This window comes from Nesoenas mayeri (genome assembly GCF_963082525.1).
Source record: "Nesoenas mayeri genome assembly, chromosome: 23".
Classification (NCBI taxonomy): Eukaryota; Metazoa; Chordata; class Aves; order Columbiformes; family Columbidae; genus Nesoenas; species Nesoenas mayeri.
In genome coordinates, this window is record NC_137574.1 from 2,865,365 (window position 1) to 2,888,771 (window position 23,407).

At 43.0% G+C, this 23,407-nt stretch overlaps 1 protein-coding gene across 2 annotated transcripts; it reads left to right on the forward strand.

Annotated features, from left to right (window-relative positions):
- The first annotated feature begins 37 nt into the window (after window positions 1-37).
- On the forward strand, window positions 38-23,402 carry ST7L (suppression of tumorigenicity 7 like). Of its 2 annotated transcripts, XM_080358111.1 has the most exons (16): window positions 38-489; window positions 1,383-1,465; window positions 2,681-2,840; window positions 3,345-3,399; window positions 4,063-4,178; window positions 5,688-5,766; window positions 7,034-7,188; window positions 7,933-8,030; window positions 8,635-8,749; window positions 10,421-10,493; window positions 11,117-11,219; window positions 15,213-15,363; window positions 15,510-15,602; window positions 18,270-18,409; window positions 22,527-22,603; window positions 22,831-23,402. In XM_080358111.1, exons 1-15 carry the CDS (start codon window positions 291-293, stop codon window positions 22,578-22,580), a joined length of 1,674 nt encoding a protein of 557 aa, XP_080214237.1. In that variant the 5' UTR covers window positions 38-290; the 3' UTR covers window positions 22,581-22,603; window positions 22,831-23,402. The 2 variants fall into 2 exon arrangements, 1 of the variants encoding a protein (XP_080214237.1); XR_013923179.1 differs by lacking the exons at window positions 22,527-22,603; window positions 22,831-23,402 and having other exon boundaries at window positions 15,517-15,602; window positions 18,270-18,311.
- The last annotated feature ends 5 nt before the right edge of the window (window positions 23,403-23,407 follow it).

A 23,407-nucleotide genomic window follows, 5' to 3' on the forward strand; every position in this document is an offset into this window, starting at 1 on the left:
GATGGACCGGAAGCGCGGCCATGTTGGCTGCGGGCAGACGCCGCGCGGCAGCCATTATAAGAGAGGGCGGGCGCACCGGCATGGGCTGTGCCGGTAGCGGGTGGAGGCGATGCGGGGCTCTTCGTGCCTCCCGGGCTCGGTGTGAGGGGCCGCTCGGTCCGCGCCTTACCGGCGGGGATGGGCTCAGGAAGCCGTGACGCGGCTGGCCAGCGGGATCCCCACACCGGCGGGGCCCGCCGAGCCCCGCCCCACCGCCCGCCCCGCCCCTGTCCCGGCGTTCCCCGGCGGCCATGGCGGACGGTGGCGGCAGCGGCCGGGAGCCGCCGTGCCCCGGGGCGGCCGCGGTGCTGCGGCGCTGGGAGCAGCTGCGGCGACGGGCGGCGGCGGCGGCACCGTGGGCCCGCGGGCTCTTGGCCGTGGCCGCCGGGCTCGGCCTTTTCTACGTGGTGCTGCGGGTGCCGCTGCGGCTCCGGGACAGCCTGGCGGCCGGTGAGACGCGGCGGGGACCCCGGGGGGCTCGCCGGGGGAATGCTGCCTCGGGGCGGGCTGCGGGGACACCGGGGCGGGACCGGTTGGCCTGAGCCCCCGGGCCTCCCGCAGCGACACAGCGGGCCCGTCGCCCCGGCTCCGGGGCTCCTGCCGTGCCGGGCCTGGGGACACCGCGGTGACCGGGGACGCCCCGGAGGGGTCAGCCGGGGGCTCCCGTCGTGCCGCCCGAGCGCTCCCCGCCGGTGTCCCGGGAGTTCCTGACCGTGTCCCACACCCTCTCATTTGTCCCCGCAGACACCCGCTCCAGCCCGGCCGCTCTTTGCCACCAAGGTCCCTCCTTGCCCGGGTTGGTGGTGGGTGACACCGCTGATGTGCAGTTTGGGTCAGAAAACTGCATTCCCTGTAAACCATTCCCTGGGTGACCTCATCTGGGTGTCCCTGCTCGGGTCGGGGATTGGACTGGTTGAGCTTTTAAGGTCCCTTCTAACCCCTGACATTCTGTGAAACGCCGGGAAGGACAGGTCTGTGGAAAATGTGTTATCTTAACGCTGAATATAAACTTGCATTAACGCAGTACGCTTCTGGTTTAGATTAAAATGAAACAATGCATTAAATTAGCTTGTTGTGGTCCACCAGCTCTTGTATGGTTGAAACCATAGGTTGCTTTGTTTAAGAACTTACACTGAACTTTTTACACTGGGTATATAACCTAATTCACTGTCACAGGTGCTGATAAACTAATATATGGGAAGAATTCTCTAACGAAGTAACATCTGTAAAATTACCAACTATTGTATTATATATTTCCATAACATTTAATTGCGCATTATGTAATAAAAAGCTGATCATGTTTTTCAGTTCTCCTTGTTAAGGCTTTTCATTTCTCTTAACAGTGACTGTGTTCTTAAGCACTTTGACTCCGAAATTCTACTTTGCCCTTACAGTGACTTCGTCTTTTATATCTGGACTGATATTTGTAAGTAGTCCCCTATTTTTTAATTAACTTTAGTACTTCTGGGTGTTTTCATTAGGGGTGAATGCAGTCGGCTTTTTTTGATCAGACTCTAGAGGGGGCCTTTGCATTAGGAAGGAACTTCTTTAGTACCTTCTCTGATGTATTGTACATTCTCTTTGGCTGTGTATGTTGGGGTGAGTCCAAGGAAACTAATTTGTGCCTGTTCTAGAAACTCAGGTTTGTTTTAAGGAAGTATGTGTCCCTATGTATGTGTACATATATGTTTGTGTGTACATACATGTATGTATATACATAGGTGCATAAAAAATGCACAGTATACATGCAAACTCTGCAGACCTCTGAGTAAAGAAAACACTGATATTTTAATCTCTTTTAAACTAAGTAGTGAAGAGTTTAGCTTTCCACGTTAATTTTGGAGGGTGCATCTGTGCATGTGTCATCTTGTAACGATCTTAACAACTTTGGTGTGAAAATGAGCCAATAATTCAGCTCACCTGCAGATGACAGTGTGCACAGATGTTGCTGCCTGCCCAGAATTGGTGGGACATGGGACGTCACTTCTGCTGGGGCAGCTGTTTCTGCAGTGATGGGTATCTGATCCTATATACACATTTTTTGAGTTAATCTTCATTTTCAGCATTAGAAGCCAAAGAAAATATCTCGTCTTATCAATGAAACCTATTTCTTAGGTGATTTTTTTTTGTTTTAAAGTAAGTGTCTTGTGTGGCAGAAACAACTTGTTTGCTGTTGGTCATGTTGCTTGGGTTTTGATTGAACGACCTGAGGAAAGCCATGTCAAGTGATGGATTCTGCTCGTGATAGGGGTTTTTATGTAGATTTGCTCTTAAGAAAAAAAAACTGGTGGGTTTTGGCCAGCCAGTATTTGCTATAATGCAGTTCTTGCCTCTGTCTGTGGTCTCACTTCACAGGCACTTTCTGAAAGGGTTTAGAACTTGTCCTAATGATCTGAGGAGGGAGGAACTCATGTTTGACTAAAATCTTACTGGTTTACTTCAGTCCCTTTCATGTTATGTGGGTGATCCTGCATGGCAAGACATGCCAAAACAGATAATTAGTGTTAATTTGTATGTAGATAAGTTCCATCTGTAGTCACTTGCAAGGGCTGTCCTGGCTGTGAACAGCTCTTCATAGCTGATTTTTGTTGCAAGGGCATTGCCTGAGGACATTTCTAATGATTTTTTCCTCCTGTGACAGGTGTTTGAATGGTGGCACTTCCGAAAATACGGCACGTCTTTCATCGAGCAGGTTTCTGTGAGTCATTTGAGGCCCCTCATCGGTGGCGCAGAAAACAGCCCTGCAGCGCCAGCCGCCTTCTCGGCTGGAGAGAATGAGACGAGCAGGCAGAACATGCCAGGTGATGGTTCTCGTGTCCCAACAGCTTCACCTCAACTGGCTTTTAAAGGGCTTTGACTCTGCATTAGTGCTTGTAACTGGAAAAAGGCCTACGGTTTATAAGGTGTTTTTTTTTTTAATAATGGTAAAGTAATAGTGTATCTTTGGCCTAAAACATCTTTTAGAAAACATATTACGCATTTAGCTAAAACTATTTCAGTAGCATTAGGTATTTTAGGTATTTGCTAGTTTAAATATGTGCAAGATAAACACTGCATGATTATAAACAACGGTGTTTAGTCTTTCCACCATGTGCATTTGTACCCCAGTAATGCGGGGGAGCAAAAATATTTAGGGATAGCAGAAGCTTAGGGAGAAGAGGGTTCTTGTGATTGCAGCCAGGTGGTAAAAAAATAACATTAAATGGCTTTTGAAAGTAAAATTTCTTGGCATTACTGGGTTTTAAACTCAATATGGTGTTTCTTGTGCTCTTAACTCAAACAGTGACTTTTTTTTTTCTCTTCAGAGTGCAAAGTGTGGCGAAATCCTCTCAATCTTTTCAGAGGGGCAGAGTATAGCAGGTATGAATTATCTTACTTTCCACCACGCGTTTTTAAAAGGAAGCAGGAACATACATGGCTTCTTTGCAGAGCTTGCTCTAGTAATATCAGAGACAGCTGAGACTTGCAGCGTTATAGGGGTGATTGATGCCCATCCTGTGTTTACAAGGCACCTCCCCAAGCTTTCGCAGTTTCAGTGTTAAGGATGCAAATACTACTGTAACAACATCTTTTTTTGAGAGTAAAGTAGGAGAAAAATACTCCCAGAACCCTTTTCCTCCTCTCTTCAAAAACTCTATCAGAGTGAAGGTTTTACAGCTTTTATCGCTTTATTCAGAGGTTGAGACAGCGATTCTGAATCTAAATTCTCTTATTACAACAATAGGGCTGTGTTGTAAGTCTCCCTGTATTATTTCATAGGAAAAGCTGCTTCCTAGGAAACCAATTCCTGAGTTTTTTAAAACTTTAGGAGCAAAAGGACTTTTCCCCCCTCTGCAGGAAACCTTCTGGCAACCTGTAGAGATTATGTAGTAGTGCTTAGAAACTTCTGCTTAGTAGCTCCCGTCTCTTATTAATAAAACTGTTCTGTGGTGGGTTCAGTCATTAGCCACATCAGATATCCCCCTTGGTATCGGCATTGCTGTTAATTAAGAGTGACTCTTACTGAAATTTCTCCCATTAAAGGTACATGTGGGTGACTGGGAAGGAGCCCCTTACATACTACGACATGAATTTGTCTGCTCAAGATCATCAGAACTTTTTCACGTGCGATACAGATGCTCTCCGGCCTTCAGATACAGGTACAAATGCCCTGTGCATAAGGTATAAAACTGTTGGAGAACGTAAAGTAGGTATTTTTAATATACTTGAAGTTATGCCATTTTTGCAATGATAGCCTTTGTCTACTGCTTAAGAGGTTTAATTGATGTATTTAGTAAAAAAGTGTGGGTTTTACCTTCTACTTTCTCTACTCACTTTAAGCCTGTCAGGATCCTGACATAGTTTAAGATCTTGCCCTTTTCAAGTAATTAACAGCACCCTATTAAAAACCTGGATTGTATTATCAGCAGCCAAAGACGTGGTCTCATTGAAACCTTAGTAATGAATAGTGCAGTCTCCAGAACTTTTTCATTCCACATGTTTAGTGCAGAAAACGTTCCCTACCTGGTTATTGTCAGACGAGGTGCGAACTATTGTCAATTTGTCATGTTCCGGAAGCGTTATTTGTCAGCTGGCTGTGACATGCTTGATATGAACGGTGTGTTTTTCTTTCACAAATGGAGTGTATTGTCTCACTTACTAAGCCAAGACTAATATTTTGTTTCCAAAAGAAAACTCCAACATTTTTCCACGTTATTCTTGCTGGACAGTGGAAGGTTTTGTTCCAAAAGAAACATGTATAGATTCTTCAGTTTTCTTATCGTACTTGAGATAGGCCAGATATGTAATTCCACGGACGGCAGGTTTTGGAGTTCTTTCAGAACTGTTATTTAGTGTGAAAGCTATTAATTCTACATAGAAAATGGTAACTCTGAGTATGTTGTTTTTCTTTTGCTGGAAGTTGGGTTTCAGTTTGGAATTTCTATTTTCCCTAATGGAATCAGAGTCACTGTGCTGAACTTTGCTTGTTTTCGGACCATAATTTTGGATTTAAGTTGTAATTCAAATGACCCTTTTGAAGAGATTTCACTCTTTAAAATTGTTTCCTAGGACACTTTATTAGAAAGTGGTAAGTTGTTATAGTACGTCTTGATTTGGCGTCGCCTCTTATGGCACTCAAATATGCTTTGTACATTTAAAAAAGAGGAGTTTTAACCCTTTTATGATCTGGTAGTTGTCTAAATACCTAAATATGAATCTATACCTGTGCAAGACACATCCTACTTTATCATTGTGTGCTTTGATGTTCTGTTTGAAAGCTTCAATTAAAATTCTGTGCAGGTCCCTGCAAGAACCTGTGTTTAACAGTTGCTCCTGCCAAGCTTTCAACAAGCCTTAGGAACTGTTTCCAAAAATCTGTAGCAATTTAGAAGTTGTACATCTGCCTGGTTATGTAAGCTGCCTTTGCCTCTCGCCCTAGGAGTTCTTAAATGGGCAGTGAATAATCTTCCTGGTGGTGTTGCTTTCTGAACTCAAATTTGGGGCATAACACGAAGTTGCAACATTTTGCTGGTTGAAACTCATGCAGGAATTAAAACACTTGTTTACTTTACCTTTTAGCGATCATATAGCAACCAGGAATGTGTGAAATGGGAGTGAATTAAGGTGTCCCTGTCCCTCACCAGCCTTTCTGTGTTTTTTTGCAATAGTTATGCAGAAAGCCTGGAGAGAGCGAAACCCTCAAGCCCGGATTAAAGCAGCATATCAAGCTTTGGAGTTGAACAATGAGTAAGTTTAGAGTACAAGTTCAATTGCTGTATTTCTAATGAAAAGATCAAGTGAGTGATGTTGAGCACACTATCAGCTTCTTGTTCTAATAATTTAGATTTAGCAAAGTTCTCAATAATTTAAGGGGGATTTCTGTGACATTGAGAATGACACATGTGACAGTGACACCAACATATTGAACTGTTCACTTAAAAATAGATTTGTACTCTTTCTTGATATTTTTTTTTAGTATCTTAGTAGCAATAACAAGTGAGAAATCTTACTCAGACATGGAACAGTCTAAGTTGAATATGAGATCCAGAGGTGGCATTTTGGTAATATTGTATTTGGAGTTCACAGATGCCACTCTGGTGAGGGATTTAAAAATACACAAACCAAAGGATTTCATACACTTCTGTGATCCATTTTGTTATGTAGTCTCATAGTTTTTATGTAAAATGTCTACCTCCTCATTTAAAAAAAACAAGGCAAAGCAAACCAAACACAAAAAAGCCTCTCCAGACAATTACTGGGGCATTTTTAACATTTTTAGGAAACTAATATGACTTGCTGTTGCAATTCTTTCTTTTGTTCTTTCTCCAAATGGTTGGATTTTTTTCTGTAAAATGGACAAAGTTTCTGTTTTCCTGACATTCGCTGTTTGAACTCAAGTCAATATTCATAGAATCCCAGAATGTCCGGGGTCGGAAGGGACCTGGAAAGCTCATCCAGTGCAATCCCCCCATGGAGCAGGAACACCCAGATGAGGTTACACAGGAAGGTGTCCAGGCGGGTTGGAATGTCTGCACAGAAGGAGACTCCACAACCTCCCTGGGCAGCCTGGGCCAGGCTCTGACACCCTCACCAGGGAGAAGTTTCTTCTTATATTTGAGTGGAACCTTTTGCATTCCAGTTTGAACCCATTGCCCCTTGTCCTATCACTGGTTGTCACCGAGAAGAGCCTGGCTCCATCCTCCTGACACTCACCCTTTAGATATCTGTAAACATGAATGAGTCACCTCTCAGTGTCCTCTTGTCCAGCTCCAGAGCCCCAGCTCCCTCAGCCTTTCCTCACATGGGAGATGCTCCACTCCCTTCAGCATCTTGGTGGCTGCGCTGGACTCTCTCCAGCAGTTCCCTGTCCTGCTGGAACTGAGGGGCACTTAATTATTGTCAGTGCTTAGTTATTAAACATAAGTGAAAACTGTCAGTTTCTAAAGCTTTTAACACTTAGTCAAAGAGCACTGAACTCTGTCCCTTGGAATAATTAGCTTTTTCCTTATTGCAGTTGTGCCACTGCATACGTCCTCCTGGCTGAAGAAGAAGCGACGACGATTGTGGATGCCGAGAAGTATTTCAAGCAGGCTCTGAAAGCTGGAGAAATGATTTACAGAAAGTCGCAGAACTGCCATTCCCAAAGTCCCCAGCACGAAGCGCAGCTGAGTAAGCACTTCTGAACTACGATGACTCTTCTTTTTGTGTGATCAGAAATGTAAAATGCATGTTAAATCAGTGATTCTGAGTTTGGCGAGGCTGTTGGAGTGCCTCAGGGGTCAATACTGAGGCCTGTATTATTCAATATATTCATCCTCGATTTGGACGAGGGAATAAAGTGCATTATCAACAAGTTTGCTGATGACACCAAGCTGGGAGGAGTGGCGACACTGGAAGCTGTGCTGCCATCAGAGACTTGGACAGGCTGGAGAGCTGGGCAGGGAAAAATGTAATGAAATAGAACAAGGGCAAGTGTAGAGTCTTAAATCTGGGCAGGAACAACCTCAGGTTCCAGTATAAGTTGGGGAATGACCTGTTAGAGAGCAGCATAGGGGAAAGGGACCTGGGGGTCCTGGGGACAGCAGGGTGACCATGAGCCAGCACTGGTCCCTTGTGGCCAGGAAGCCAATGGTACCTGGGGTGGGTTAGAAGGGGGTGGTCAGTAGGTCAGAGAGGTTCTCCTGCCCCTCTGCTCTGCCCTGGGGAGACCACACCTGGAATATTGTGTCCAGTTGTGGCCCCTCAGTTCCAGAAGGACAGGGAATTGGACTGGATGAGCTTTCCAGGTCCCTTCCCATCCCTGACATTCTGTGATTCTGTGGTTAGGAGAAAGGTTGTGGGTTTTTTTTGGGAGGGAGTGTGAGGTGAGAGTTAAAACTGATTAGTTTTTTTTTCCTTTGTCTTTTTAATCAGGAAGAGACACCAATGTATTGGTCTATGTGAAAAGAAGACTAGCTATGTGTGCAAGAAAACTTGGAAGGATACGAGAAGCCGTAAAAATGATGAGAGATGTAAGTGTAAAAAAAGAAAGAGCAACTCCTGTTATTTTCACTCACCTTGTCCAAATTGATGCTTTAAAGTTCCTTTCTAGGCATCATAATGAATCTGATGAATGATTTTCCAATGAGATTTGCACATCACGATTCATGATTTTATGAGAACTGTTTGTTTTAGTTACTACATCTAGGTTGTAAATTTTTATATTATATAATTTCACATGTTCACAATCCTGTTGTCCCATTTGCTTCACGCTTGACTCAACAACTAACTTGTCAAAATAGCCAACTTCGTACTTTGTCATGATTTTTCTTTTATCCTAAGTTATTTTTACATAGGAAAGAATAACTCACTGCTGGAGATGTGCAAATTTGTGCTGAGAGCGCATTGTATGAACCTCAGCATTCTTATTTCTGGTAGGAGAGAATAGGAAAAAGCGATGCCTTAAAGGTAGAAATATTGCAGTTCTTTTCATGCTGCTTACACACCAGTTTCTAACACCGCGAAAGAACAGAACATTGAGAAAGCTGACACGATTGTACTGGTTTCTGTGAAGCATTTCAGGGATTCCAGAGCAATTCTTATGTGCCCAATTTATTTCTATTTACCGATGTGCAGCTGATGAAAGAGTTTCCACTTCTCAGCATGCTGAATATTCATGAAAACCTCCTGGAGGCCCTGCTGGAGTTACAGGCTTATGCAGATGTCCAGGCAGTTTTAGCGAAGTACGATGGTAAGTGACAGTCGGGAAATCTGGGTGGATTTGTGTAAGAAGGGGTGAAGGGGACACAGTGTGCCCATCCAAAACCAAGTGTCTACCCATCATCTCAGCTACTTAACTCAATCCCCTTCATCAGCAACAAATAGGTGCTTCCAGAATGCCAGCCTGGTTTTATTTTGAATGAAGCAGTCAAGTTTAGGCAAGCTAAACTGCACACAAATTACTTCTTACGTTTTTAAGTTATTTCTAAGCTGTAAAGAAATCTTTGCCCTCACTTTGTTTCAGTTCAAGGTTATGCCTAAATTCATCGGTCTTTTTCAATCAGCACGTAGCCCTTGAAGTAATTGATGTAAATAAGCTGGAAAAGGTCGTTTTCCTTTCTTCCATCTTCCAGGCTTGGCCTCGTGGTTCTGTAATACTGAGGTTGTGCAAGCGTTGGCCCATTAAAGGGCTGTAATCTGCTGTCCCTTTCTGCTTCAACTAATGTGCTTTAGATGTTGTGCGAGTCTAGATAAAGGTTAATTAGATACCTACTTATTTTCTTCCTGCCCTCAGAGTTTTGCCACCTAGATAATGCCCATATTGGTAGCGCACAGTCTTGCTGTCCCTTAAATCATCATGTAAAAGCAGTTTTTTGTGGCCATTGTTCCTTGCCCTTGAGAAGTCGGCGTGTTCTCTCTTGTCTCTGTTCTTTATTGCTTCAGGGAATCAAAAGTGTGCTATTCGTGCCAAATCCTGTGCTCCTCGTGCCACCCAGCAGCCTCCTGTTACTTGACCATCTATGTTCTTTTATGTGGATTCTTGCTAACTCAACAAACCCTTTGCTCTTTTTCCTGGTGCCTCTTTATTTTAACATCAGGAATTGCGACACTTTCTTCAGAAAAGGTTGCTGATGTGTTTCTTTTTTCCTAAGCATCTGGAAAAATGAGTGTGAGCTTCAAACTCTGTGTAGCGCCCCTGTGTTTTGCTTGACACGACAGCCAGACTTCTAGTAAGTGATGGACAAGCCCAGGATGGGATTTACAAAAAAAGCAAGAGCCATCTGACTATACACAACATGGTACTTGGGAATTAGACCCCAGACTTTGTCTGCTTTTAAAGTAAACTTTACAGTGGAGTGCTAACCTTCTAATCTATAATTGTCAGCTCAAACTTGGCCTTAGGTATTGTGCAAAACTTACAACGAATAGAAATTTTCCCTATGGAACTGGAAAAGAATGGAAAGTGCATGTTCATGAAAATTTGTCTACCTGTCTGTAATGTAATTTTTTTGGTCAGCTTCTTGTCAGTCGTTCTTTCAGAATTATGTAAAACTGTGTTAATGTACAGTTGCAGAATTAGGTAAAGATTAGAAGCTTATTTTAAACCTTTGTGGGTTAACACAGGAAACATACACTTCTTAAGTGTGTGTTTTTTGAATTCAGTTTCAGTGTCTTGGTACATTTAGAAGAAAATATTACCCTTTACCACCTAACTACAACTCTGACTTTTTAATCCGAGACTGACTGGTCACCAGAAAGAAGACGGTGCAAAGAAATTCAGAGTTTCTAATCACAGCTGAGATGTTCCAGATGTTACATTCATTGTCTGCCCAAGTGAAAATCTTTAAGCTGGAAGGATGTGGGTTTAAAATGTTTGTCTTGCCGTAGAATCTTACAGCGTAATTATTTTATTTTATCATAGATATCAGTCTCCCAAAATCGGCAGCAATATGTTACACAGCAGCCCTGTTAAAAGCCAGAGCTGTTTCAGAAAGGTGAGCAAGTTGTGAAAACAGCGGTTTGTTGCTAATCTTGGGTTACGTTGCAAAACATGATGACAAAGGTCTAAACCCAATATGTAGCAGTCATATTGCTAAGAGCAAGTTAAAAGGATTCATATATACATATATGTTTGTGTGTAGTTAAATGAAACTTAAAGTTTCTTTTAAACATCCATAAAGTTAATAGAGGTGAAGATGTTTTTCATGTGCGCTTTTGTATCAGTTTTGTTTTCAGTGTCTTATGTTCAACGGTTCTTTGTTATGTGGGTTGGGTGCAGGATGTTTGTGGTAGTTTTTGCTGGCATTTTGCTTCCATTCTGAGCTGTTGGCACAGCTGATTCTGGCTTTAGCTCTGAGTATGGTATGTTGTAAAGACCTTATGAAAGACCAGGCACTCAATTACCTTATGTGATTGACATGAAGCTTCAAAAAGTTAAACAAAACGTTGTCCTATGGGTGTGGATGACAGTCAAGATACTTAAATTAAGTATGTTGTCTCCTAGAAGGGTTTGTTTATCGTTCTTGATAAATCAGTCAAATTTAAATCAAGCTTACAATACAAATAAACACCTGGTTAGCATTTATTACTTTTGTTCAGCATGGAGTTTTCCCTTCAGGTTCTCCCCAGAAACTGCCTCCAAAAGAGGGCTCAGTACAGCAGAAATTAACGCTGTGGAAGCAATTCACAGAGCTGTGGAATTTAACCCTCATGTTCCAAAGGTAAGAGTATTTTATTTCCTTTTGGATGGCTTTTAATTGTCTTCTGAAAAAGCCCTGTTGTTATTGGAGTCTTTCTAGCCCCATGTTTTCTTGAGGTTGGCTATAACTCCAGCCATTGAGTTATTCCTTGAGATCAGCTGATCGGAGGCAGCTCAGCGGGTCCTGATGAAGCAAAATCTTCGAGGTACAGAGAAAAGCCTTTTGTTGGGTATTTTTTTTCTCTCAATTGGGCACTTTCGTTCTCGAGAGACCCAGAAGCTCCCGGCAGCCCTTGCGAGAGCAGCTGACGTGGAGCGGGTGTTACTGTGGCGAGGGTAATCACACCCCTGCCCCTGGTCTTGAAAAGCATTGCTGCCCACCAGGTGCTGGAAGGGGCAATCGGCTTGTGCCGCGGGTGAGTAGCACCCACGCTGTGCTGCAGCAGCGGGTACGGTAACTCGTACACTAAGGTATAGAGGTTGTCACCTTTTGCTAGTTAGACTCTCCCACCTATTGCCATGTTTCATACTGTTGCTGACCATGGTCTCGACCAGAAAGAGAGCTTGTCTGAAGAAGACTGTAGCAACTCAGACTGTCTGCCCCAAACCGTGGCTATTCAGGTTTCTGGCTGCAGGGAGTGCCAGAGCCTGCTGCTGCCGGATGACGATGGCAGCATCCCACCTGTGTGAGGTGTGAGCAGGTACAGGATCTGCTCTACATGGTTGTAAAGCTTAAGGAGGAGATTGACAGAGGGTGACGGAACACTGGAACAGGCTGCCCAGGGGGTTGTGGAGTCTCCTTCTCTGCAGACATTCCAACCCGCCTGGACACCTTCCTGTGTAACCTCATCTGGGTGTTCCTGCTCCATGGGGAGATTGCACTGGATGAGCTTTCCAGGTCCCTTCCAACCCCTGACATTCTGTGATTCTGTGTTAAATGCAATTGTAGTTATATCAGATATTTTTGGTGGCCAGTATTAGTTGTTCACAATAGGTGATGATCAAACAGGGTTTTTTGCAAGAAAGTTTAAACTCTATTTCTAACTTGTTGGAAAAATCCAGTAATGTATTAATGAAGGCCCATTGTTGGGTAAGGGGCAAACATTAATAAATACACACTTAGGTATTTAAAATCCCTGAAGCCAAATGAAGTTCTCCACACAATAACCACTGATAAGATTTCAGCATACTTCTTTTCTGCTGTGCTCCCAAGCACAGCTCCAGAACTCTGGTTAGTGAAAGATCTACAGTCACTTATTTTCTTCATCCACGTGTAAACAAGATCAAGAGTTGGTAATTTCATGTCTGGCCTTACTTGAAGTGGCCAAGATGTGGATTCCGCTGGGCATTGGGTGAAAATAAAATCTTGCGTTGCTTTTTATTGTGTTAGTATTGGGGATGCCTTCAATTGGAAACCTTGAGTGCAGGAGGTTGGCTTAGTCCTGCGCCTAATCCTCTGCAAATGATCATGGAGTCCGAATGACTATTGCTGTGAAGGCTCGAATTATCCCACCGCTCTATTCTGTCTGCCTGTCCAATCTAATAGAATGTGCACTGAGAAAGCTAATTGCTCGGAGAAATTGCTGCTTGTTTGCATGACTGATCAAGAGCGCAGCAAGTTCATTTCAGACAGTCTCAGACAGGTTTTTCTTTAGCTTCTGCCTTGAGGGGAAGAAGATTATAACGCATTATCGTTATCTAAAAGTTCTTTTATTTGGTGTGTCCTCCAGTTGTTTCAGGAGCCTCGTATTTCTTTGTAGAGAAGTTAGATACCATTTCAAACAGGCTGTTTGCAAAGTAAGTTCTGCGGTGCTACAGACAATCACAGAAACTGATTCCAGGTTGCAGTAATTCGATCTAACTGCGTGACTATCCAGTCTTCGTGTTTTGTTTTTTATATTACAGTATTGCCTCGACACACCAATTTATTGGATGGCAGGGCAGAATTTTATTGGTGTTCTAGAGCTCTGAAATGCTGATAGTCAAAGGAAACAAATGAACAAGGGCACAAGGAAGTGATGTAACTTGCCAAGTAGTGAGGAAGAAAATCTGAGTTTTGAATTTGCAGCCAGTTCTGTCCCGTGGACTAAAAATAAATGAGTATGTAAAGCAGAGATCCCTTGTTCGTGCGTCTGATGAGAGTGGGTTTTGCATAAGGAAAATAATGGGTGTTTGCCTTTGTTCTGAGTTATGCTTTTGCAAGGATGGGTTTTGTTTGGGAAGTTAGGAAGGCATTTTAGAGTGCTAGAAAAACGGTATTCAAGCCATTTTGAAATAGACATCTTTAACTCCACTTTTATAAAGCATGAAACAATCTTACCCAGTCATCGTCTGAATATCTCAGAGATTTTTATTGTGTATAAAGACTTCCTTAAATCTCCAAAGCCCCAGATATTTTCAGTGCCTGTTTTATGGTTAAACACCAACACGAAAACCTGCCGGACAGTGGAATTTTTCAGTTTACGTGGTACCATGAGCACAGAGACGGCTGAATCCTGGAACTCGGTGGTGGCCGTAGCGGCGGTGGCGCTTGGTCACCGCGGTTGCATTTGTCCCCTCGCTCCCTGCGACGTGTTTTTGTACAATGGAAAAGTGGCACCGCGGAGAGCATGAGGAGTCAGGTCAGGGGTCAGATATTTGAGACCATTTTCCCACAGCAGCCCTGTGTGAGTGATCCTTTACTGCGTTAAAAAAAGAAGGAGAAAAATTGAAGAGGATTAAGGGGATTAGCAAGAATATTACCCTCTGGAGTGTAGGCCCAAGGCACTAAGAGAAGAACCTAGCCAGGCAGTAAATGTGCTTTATTTGGCCAGGGCACAACCCCTCCTACATTCCTTCAAGAATCTGAATGGGAAAAGTTAAGTCCTCAAACTGGATTAGTAAATAATCTCATAGTTTGTGGCATCTGCTGAAATAAATCGGCGAGTTAGCTGCATTCTTACACTTTGAGAGACAGTCAAAGGGATTGCCAGCTACATTGATTAAAGATGTGGATTAACTTTGGCTGCTATTGAATGGGACACTATATGTTAGGAGAGAGCGACTCGCAGGTAAATACTAGGGCTGAAACTGTCATTGCGTTCTTGTAAAAATTACTCATCTGTTTTTGAAAGCGAAGTTCAAATGAATACCTGCCTGCTTTTAATATACCATGAGAAAACAAAATGGCACGTCCTGTGTTTCAAGGGAAATGGAAAATGATTAATCCTTGTGTTCTTTGACCCTTCTGTGCATCGGATATTCTGCTGATGTAGGGAGAAGGCTGAAGCTGAAAGAATCTGCAATGGGAGATACTTTGTGGTAGTCCAGCAAAGCCACATTAAACTGAGATTTTCCTGGGTTAGGTTTATTCGTCTTCCTTTGGCTGCATACTGACACTTTCTGGTTTGCTGCTCGTACTTGAGAGCTAACAAGTACTTCACTTCCTACGCTGAAACTTTCAGTGATTAAATGATGAACAAAAATATTGTTGTGTGGGTGTTGTTTTTTTAATTATTAAATTAGCCTAAACTTGTAGCTCATAGGTATTGTACCTGCAGCATTATACTTCATGTATATTCCATGAGAATGCATTTTTATTTTCCCTTACTGAAGATTTATTCTTTTCTCAGAAACTCTATTCCCTCGTCCAAATCATTGATGAGTATATTGAATAATACAGGCCCCAGTACTGCCCCCTGAGGCACTGCACTGGATACAGACCTCAACTGGACTCTGCCCCATTGACCACGAGTCTCTGGCTTCTTCCCTTCAGCCAGTTCACAGTCACCTCACTACCCCTAATATTTTGTGTGTGAAACCCCCATTTTAAGAGCCTTACCCCCAGATCCGTGTTCTGCTCATCTTCCCTCCCCATGCAAACACGGGCTGTACGTGCTGTGTCAACATGGGGCTGTGGCTTCGTGCCCATGTGTGATACATTCAGTTATGCCTCAAACCATCATTTTATGTTTTACACTTAAAGATTTTGGAATATTCCATGTAACCAAGTGTGCTTTCCATTTTTTACTTCCAGTATTTACTAGAAATGAAAAGCTTAGTGCTACCCCCAGAGCATATTCTGAAGCGAGGGGACAGCGAGGCAGTAGCATACGCTTTTTTTCACCTCCAGCACTGGAAGAGGATAGAAGGGGCTCTAAATCTGCTACACTGTACATGGGAAGGCAGTAAGTACCTCTCCTTGTTTTATTTTCTGTACAGTATAGACTAATCTCTCTGCCTTTATTCACCCCCGACACGATTGGTTCTCTTTGTGAGAAGCCGGTTGCTTGGTTTAGATACAGATCTAATGTCACTCGCTCTTTTTTTCCAGCATTTAGGATGATCCCGTACCCATTAGAGAAAGGTCATCTCTTCTATCCCTATCCGAGCTGCACAGAAACAGCAGACAGAGAACTGTTGCCAAGTAAGTGGTTTCTAAGCAGTAATGATAATAAAACATGAGCTAAGGACGTGTTCATTTGGTGGTATTCTGTATTTACCTTACCGTGATTTTTTTTAGTTTGAGCTTCCCCGGGAAGGGGATTCAGCTATTTGTTGATGTCCCTCCCAGACGATCCTGAAGCACTTGACGTGTGTGTGTGGTATAATAAATGTTAGCTGGATTCTGTAATAAGTCCTTCGAAGACGGAGTCTGTGTGTGGTACGATCAGACTAAGCTGGGCCAACTTGGAGAACAACAAAATGGATCAGTTCTTTAAATTACCTCTCAAAGATGTCGTGGATTTGATTGCTGTTGTAGAGGGGCTTGTAGGAAGGAATAAATACACCGTTCCAGTCCAGCAGAACCTCTCTGTCATCTTACAGAGCATCCTTGGTTAATCCATAGCTTCTTAGCATATGTATTGCTGGCATTCATTCCTTGGTACATATTTGCCTGCTTCCTGGCACTTTTCATCCATGCCGGTGTTTTTGTGGGTTTATCCTAACACTTGTCACTGTAAAGTCATCTCCAGCAGCCCATTACTTCAAGATTCCTTCATGCAATCATGAGCCTACATGTTTTTTTTCTTTAGCAAAGGCAAATAAACTAAATCATTAGGACCCGTGCTCATCTTATTTAGGAAAACAGCATTAATTTAGATTAGAATCGGACTGTTAATTGCACGTGTTGATAGAATTCCTTTGGGGCTGCGCTTCTGCATTGTGAAGAAATGCAGGTCCCAGGGGACTGGAAAGTGCTACTGCAAAAGCACCAGCAAACCCACCGAGACCACAGCTGTGGAAAGGAAAACTACACATACGTGTTTCTATTTAAAAGCCTGAAGTTATATTTAAAATGTGTAATTTAAATTTGCCCCCAGACTGCTCTAAATTACTCATTTCTCACTTATGCAGGATATTGCACAAGGAATTCCTTGGTTAGCGACTAACCCTAAATTGTAGACTTCCCAGCATAATTAAACCCCAACACATGCAGATATTTCAACACAATCACTCACGCATTCCTGTTATGTTTTAAATATAAAACTACCCATAAATAAAATCATCTTAACACTTTTATTGCAGTACTTCCTTGAGAAATCTTGACACTTAATTTTTTTAAATTTACCTATTTAAAATAATGTTGACCAAATTAATGGTTCAAAAATCCTGTATTGGTCTGAGTTGCAACAGTTTCCAAATGGCTGTGAACGCATAGAATTATCTTTAGTTTTCCTTATCTATTTCAGATTTTATTTTAATTTCCCAGTGTAGGGGAAAACTAGTGCAAGAAGAACCCTTCCTATTTCTTTTTTCCAGCTTACATTGGGACTTTTTCTAAATTATATCACTCCACAGGTGAGTTTCTATGTAGTGTGAGAACATAAGAGTTCCATAGGAGAGAAGTGGTTTCTTTGGTGTGTGTTACTGTTTTACTGTATCATGGCCAAGCAGGGCTGGTTGTGTGTGAAGATGATGAACCAATAATCTCTGGGATAACATTAAATATCTCTGAAGGACGTGGAACTCCAAATGTTCTACTCAGTTGTGCTCCAAAATCATATACTTAAAAGCAAACCAAAACCCCAGTGCTTTGCCGTTGATGGGCTGCAGCAGCACAAGCCGCTTTTGCTGGGCTTGCTCTTAGAATGGGAACTGGGAGGGTAAAGTGTCTTTTCCCTCCTCAGACTTCAGTTTAAAAATGAATACAGTTGTATTTTCGTGTTTTATGAACAGGCTTACATATTGAGACCTTTGTTACGTTTTCAAAACGGCTTGTCAAGGAGCGTGCAGCCCTTTCTTAACGACTTACGCCTGTAGAAACTATTCTACGTTTAAAAGCCATTTAAAATCATTGGATAAAAGTCAGAGCTGCAGGTATTCGGAGCCAGTAATTGCAAATTCACCAGGCAGGTCCTCAGCTAGTAACAGTAGTAGTGTCTTGAGTGCTGAAAGCTCCATCTGCCAGCCCTCCGCCCGTCTAATCGCCTTCTTTTGATTTTGTTACCATAGATTGGAAATTACCAGGAGCTGCTATGTACAGAATTTATAACCTAGTCCTGGTACTGTTTTCTTTGAGGTCTATTCTGTCAGCTGCTCTGAACAAATTTACTGTAGTCTACCAACCCAAAGTCCTTGGAAAGTATTAAGGAGCTACCTTGCATGGGTGTATAACAGTGGTGGTTGTTTTGTACTTGCTCAGGTTCCTACAGGATGGGGTGATGTGCTGTTCTATTCAGGTAACTGCATTAGTGCTTCAGAGTGTTGAAAACACCTGAATTGTTTAAATTGGTCCGACAGCTTGTGAATTTTACAGTCCTTCTGTCTGTCCTGTCAAACAAGGAGGTACCGAAACCTAAGCCTGATGAAATGCTTCAAAAATAAAACCCATGCAAGTGAAAAAGAAGATTGGGAAGAGAAAGATGTGATGACTGTTAATAAGGAAAACACGTATTTAATGGAGGGGAAAAATTTTTGCGAGATTTAAATACTGGATCCTAATGTGCTGCCCAATAGTCTTGAGTCCACGCTTGTTTGAAAGTCTAGAACTGAGTTACAAGAGTTACAAGTTACTGATTTACGAGACAATAATTCGGAAAACTGTCCTCAATTATCGAATGTCAATATTCTTCATTTTCTTTCCTTTCAGCATTTCACGAAGTCTCCGTTTACCCGCAGAAGGAACTCCCCTTTTTCATCCATTTCACAGCGGGCCTGTGCTCCTTTTCGGCGATGCTCGCCCTGCTCACGCACCAGTTCCCCGAGCTGATGGTCATTTTTGCTAAGGCTGTAAGTAATGTCTCCATCGTGGGCTTTGCTTAGGTCACTTGCGGGACCTTTGGGAGGTGTGAGGTCCATGGTGGAGTAGGCCCTACTCAATCTCATGCTTGTGGAGCATGAATTACTTTATCTGCTTTTGTAAGAATCTCGCTAGTGACAAACACTTGTTGAAATTTGGGCAAAATACCTCTTTTGACAAGAAGGTGAACTGTTACTATAAAACACCGTGGCTTTAATTTGCACTCTAACATTGAGAGAGCAGCATTTCAACACCAGAGAAACTTTTGCCACAGAGCACTGCGGTGAGTATGGATTTCATTCTCATGGAAGTGGAAGACTGCAGTGTGAGCGCCTTAAAAATATACTTGTTGAGTGAAGATTTGTTCCTATGGGTGCCCTCTGGGCCCACCTCTTTTGTCCTTTGTCCCCCCCCTGCTCCTTTTAGGGTTTCTTTTCCTTGCTTATCTGTTAACATTGCTGCTGGCTGTAACCTAGTCCCCTTTCCCTGGATGCTGAAAGCTGTCTGACTTGAACAGACGGAGAAACCACATAAGCACCCTCAAACTAAGCCATTCAGGGTATTTGGCTTTATTTTAGAGTTGTGGATCTCATGCAGCAGAGCAGAGTGGCAAATAAAGAGCTCTGAACTCTCAATGAATCATTTATTCTAGTGATCATTACTAGTCAAAATAGAGGGTGAAATACATGCTTTCTTGCTGTTTTAACGCAGGAGGTAATAGCGAGCGGGGAGGTAAGCCTTTTTTTTAACAATAGTTTGTTACTAAAAGCATTGGCTTTGCATGCAATTCTTGTCTCCAGTGTCCAAGTCATGCAGGTCTGAGAGCGGGGCCTCATTTCCACACAGTGCTGTTGATCTTTATGTTGGAAAATGTAGTCGGACATGCCAGTGACAAATTTCAGTGCTGCTCATAATTGGCTGGGTTCATAGTAACTAGGGTCTAACTATCTGCTTGATTAATTCTGTAAGGACTGCATTAGCAAAGTTGTATGATTTCCAAAGAGATACAAGGTCAAATGTTATGCTAACAAAGAATTGCTTGGTGAACTTCTCTCTGCTGGGTTTCTTGAACCAAAAAAAAAAAAGAGACTTTGTATGAGTTAGTTGGCTTTGCATAATGGCATTTTGAACATCAAGTGACATGTCCAAATGTGGGGAAATAACTCCCAGGGTTTGGTCATTTGACAGGGTGTTTCTTTCACTTATTTTCTGTAGGAGAGGGTGGATAGTGTCTATAGTGACCAAGTCACAGGCACAGACAAAGGGGCTCTTGCCACTCGCGCTGCCAGCTTTATACTGGCAAAAGTGGAAACTGTGGAGATGAACACACGAGAAGTGAATTCTCTGTTCATCTCTTGAGATTGACAGCTGAGAAGGAAATGGCATCTTCCAGTATTCTGCTATATTAGATAGAATTAATTTTAACTCTCAATCATACTCTAATGACTAAGGTGCTTCCTTATTTTCATTATTAGATTATTGTACTCTTGATCCCACTCCTGATGTTTTCAGAATCGTTCAGAGAACTTATATTCAATATCAAACTAGGGCTTCCAACTTTATTCCTAGATTGCTTCAGTATTTTTACTATGAATCGACAGCGAATTCTGTGCCGCTAAAGGAGCTTAAGAAGCCGAATACCTTTCTATTAACTTGAAAAGTCAGAGTTTACATATTTTCATTTTGTTAGTGCTTGAGTTTGTTTCCTCCATAATAAATCACAGGGTAAACCTTGGCGAACTGCTGAAAATATTCCAAGTGGCCAAAAATCACAACGAAGCGCTGGCTGGTTCCAGTGTACACAGGGTAATACACGATCCACAGAGACTGGAGCCCTCCTGTGAGCCCCGGGACTGGGTACCAAAGGGATTTTCCTTGTCTTGAACATGTAGAAGGGTTTGCAGACAAAGTGTTTGGTGTTAATTGATCCAGCGAGAGCCAGCTGTGGCTTATTAGCTCTTTGAATTTGGACTTATACTACAGAGACCTTATTGCAGCCTTTATGTACTTAAAACAGGCTGATAAGAAAGATGGGGACAGACTTCTGAGCAGGGTCTGTTGCGATAGGACAAGGGGTGATGGTTTAAACTAAAGGAGGGAGATTCAGGCTGGACATGAAGAAATTGTTGGCCCTGAGGGTGGTGAGAGCCTGGCCCAGGTTGGCCAGAGAGGTGGTGGATGAACCATCCCTGGAGACATCCCAGGCCAGGCTGGACGGGGTCTGAGCAACCTGAGCCGGTGCAGATGTCCCTGCTCATGGCAGGGGGGGCACTGGGGAGCTGGGAAGGTCCCTCCACCCAAACTGTTCAATGATTCTCTTCTTTGACTAAGGGAAGATGTACCGTGTGGGTCGGTGCTGGTGAGGACAGGAACAGCACTGTACAAACAGCACTGCGGGTGCAAGCGCTCTCAGTGGGTGAAAGCTCAGCCTAACTGCTGGTTTCAGCCAGATTTCTTAGAGCATCAGTGCTCTTGATCATCATAGAGAGCTCTGTTGCTTATGTAGCTGCTGTTCAGAATCATCTCAGTAGGTGACGAAAGGGAGGAGGTACACCAGAGGGGTGACAACAATCCATACAGTTCACTGAGCAAACTGAAAAACGCTCTCACATAAAACAGCGTCTGAAACTGCAGATAAAAGGGTCTGATTATTTTTCCATTCAGTATGAGTTTTTATGTTTTAGTAAGTACATGGGTGGAGAACTGGGTAGGTATGTTATCACCTTGCAAGAGTGATGTTGCATGGTTCCTTCTGTAATATAAAGACACCGGGAAGTCTGCCTTCAAGAGAACTGGACGTGCCGAGTGACAGCAGGCACTGTAAATAGTCTTAGAAGTTCATGGAAACAGTTAACATGCCTATCTTTCAAGCAAATCAACCCCTTTTTTTTGACTCCAAACTTTATGCTCATGGAATAGACCAGTATTAGTTAATATCGAAGTATTGAAAAAATACTGCAGCGGTGTTGCTGCTGAATCCTCCTGAAAACAACTTCCTTGTGCAGGACTTGGACAGAATCTGAAGACAGTCCATGTTCCCAAGTGTTTTGATATGGATTGCTCGATATTTTCACAACAAAGAAGTCTTGGGACTTGAGTTAAAAATTGGCTAATTTTTATGACTGCAAGATGAGAAAACATTTCTCATTCTGGTTGTCCCGTAGCTCCCTGTTAGAGGGTTCCTTTGCCATTTTGCTGATAGCAGCCATCTAGAGACAGAAAATAGGACTAAACAGAGCCTCGTCTGGCAAGTCCTGCTTTCTGTGACAACTCTGCTTTACTTTCTGAACAAATCCCCCTACCACTTTCCCCAAAGCTCATTAAATGAGACTGGAGAATTAACTTTTCAGCCAGCTGCTGAACTTTTCATATTTATAAACACTTGAGTCTTTTGCTTATCTAAGAGAAAATGTGTATAGTTTGGAGATGTGCACTTCCCTGCCAATGTGTAATGAGTGGTTCTACACTTCATAGACAAAAAAAAAGCCTGAAGTTTCCTGTCACAGCTGAGTGTCGATGCCAAGGGCAAAGGTTTCTTGCCTTGCTAAGCTACATCTTAACTCATGCACTTAATGTGAAGGTGCCACACGCAAACAGGCAGGAAGAAGCTAGCCGCAATGAAAAGCTCCCGCACCGCTGCGAATGTTATGTTTTAAAAGCCTTTTTAATGTAATATTTGAGGTTATGATAGAAGCCAGGAGAGGCAAAGTAAAACCCTCAAAGTAAATGAGTCCTGTCATTGCTGCCTCATGAAAAGAGGGTTTGTACGAGGATAACACGAGTCCCAGTGGAATACTTGGGGGATGGGTTGAGAAGGTGCAGGGGAGTTTGCACCATTTGTTTTAGCCTAATCTTTATTTCTGGAACTGTTTAGATGGCACCTAGAATATGGATCCTGTCTGGAAGCACAGGCTGGTCTAGGTGGATGATCTGTTCAGTTTTCACACGTTTGAGTCAATGTCCTATAAATAATCTATGTCTGAACATCCCAGGAAACATTTTGCGCTCCTCTCAGGTCTGCCTGGCAGCGCAGGGTCGGTGCTGGGGGCAGCTGGAGGAGTTTGTAGGACGGAAAACCGCGGTGCTCACCACTCTGCCTCCTCCTAGGTGCTGCGGGTGCTGTGGCCGACCAGCGCTCCCAGTGTCCTGGCCTCCAGCTGAGCGCCCATGCTGGAATGCAGGGGGTGAGTGCACAAACCGTGGCTTACAGAGGCTTTTTTTCCTTCATTTGTGTACCTTGGCTAATATTTAATGCTTACAACCCTATTTCATAGCATCGGCATTGAGGGGATTGTAGCTCTGTTGCCTTGAGGGGAAGACACAGGGTGGTTTATTTTGTTCATACCTTGAGCCTGTAAAAGGATGTTGGTTTGGAAACTGAGCTAACTTGTTGTTGTGTTGTTTCTTCCAGTGCTTTGGGAATCTTCTTTCACCCTTCAGCTTCATTACGGGAAACACCGAGATCCTCCTGCTGCCCACTCTGTGGCATCAGCCAATTCCAGTGAGACTGGAGTGTCTTTTCCACCATGGTTTGGTTTTTGTTGTTCTCACGAGCCTCACCAACACTGGTTAGCTCACCCTAGACGTGTGGGGCAAAGGGAAAAAGCTGTGTTCTTCAAACCGGTATCTTTGACAACCTTCCATGTCAGTAATGGTGCTTAACGTATGAATTTCTTCTTTGGCCTCAGTCTGTAATCATCTAAGAAAGTAGTTTTTGTTGAGCAATACCTCTCTTAAGCACTTGTCCAACTGGAAGCTCGTATTTCCTCTGTAAGAAAGGACACAAACTGAGCAGGTGTTTGGAGTGTTGGCGCTTCCTCCTCAGCTGCAGATGCACCAGATAATTGGCTTAGTTTGAATTTTGTAAGCCTTTTTCAAAATATTTGTTAACAGCAAAGTATGGTTCTGCTTTCTTTATTAAAAGGTTGCTTCTTAACACGTTGAATTTGTTGACTTCTTAAGCATCTGTTTAATATAGACTATAGCGT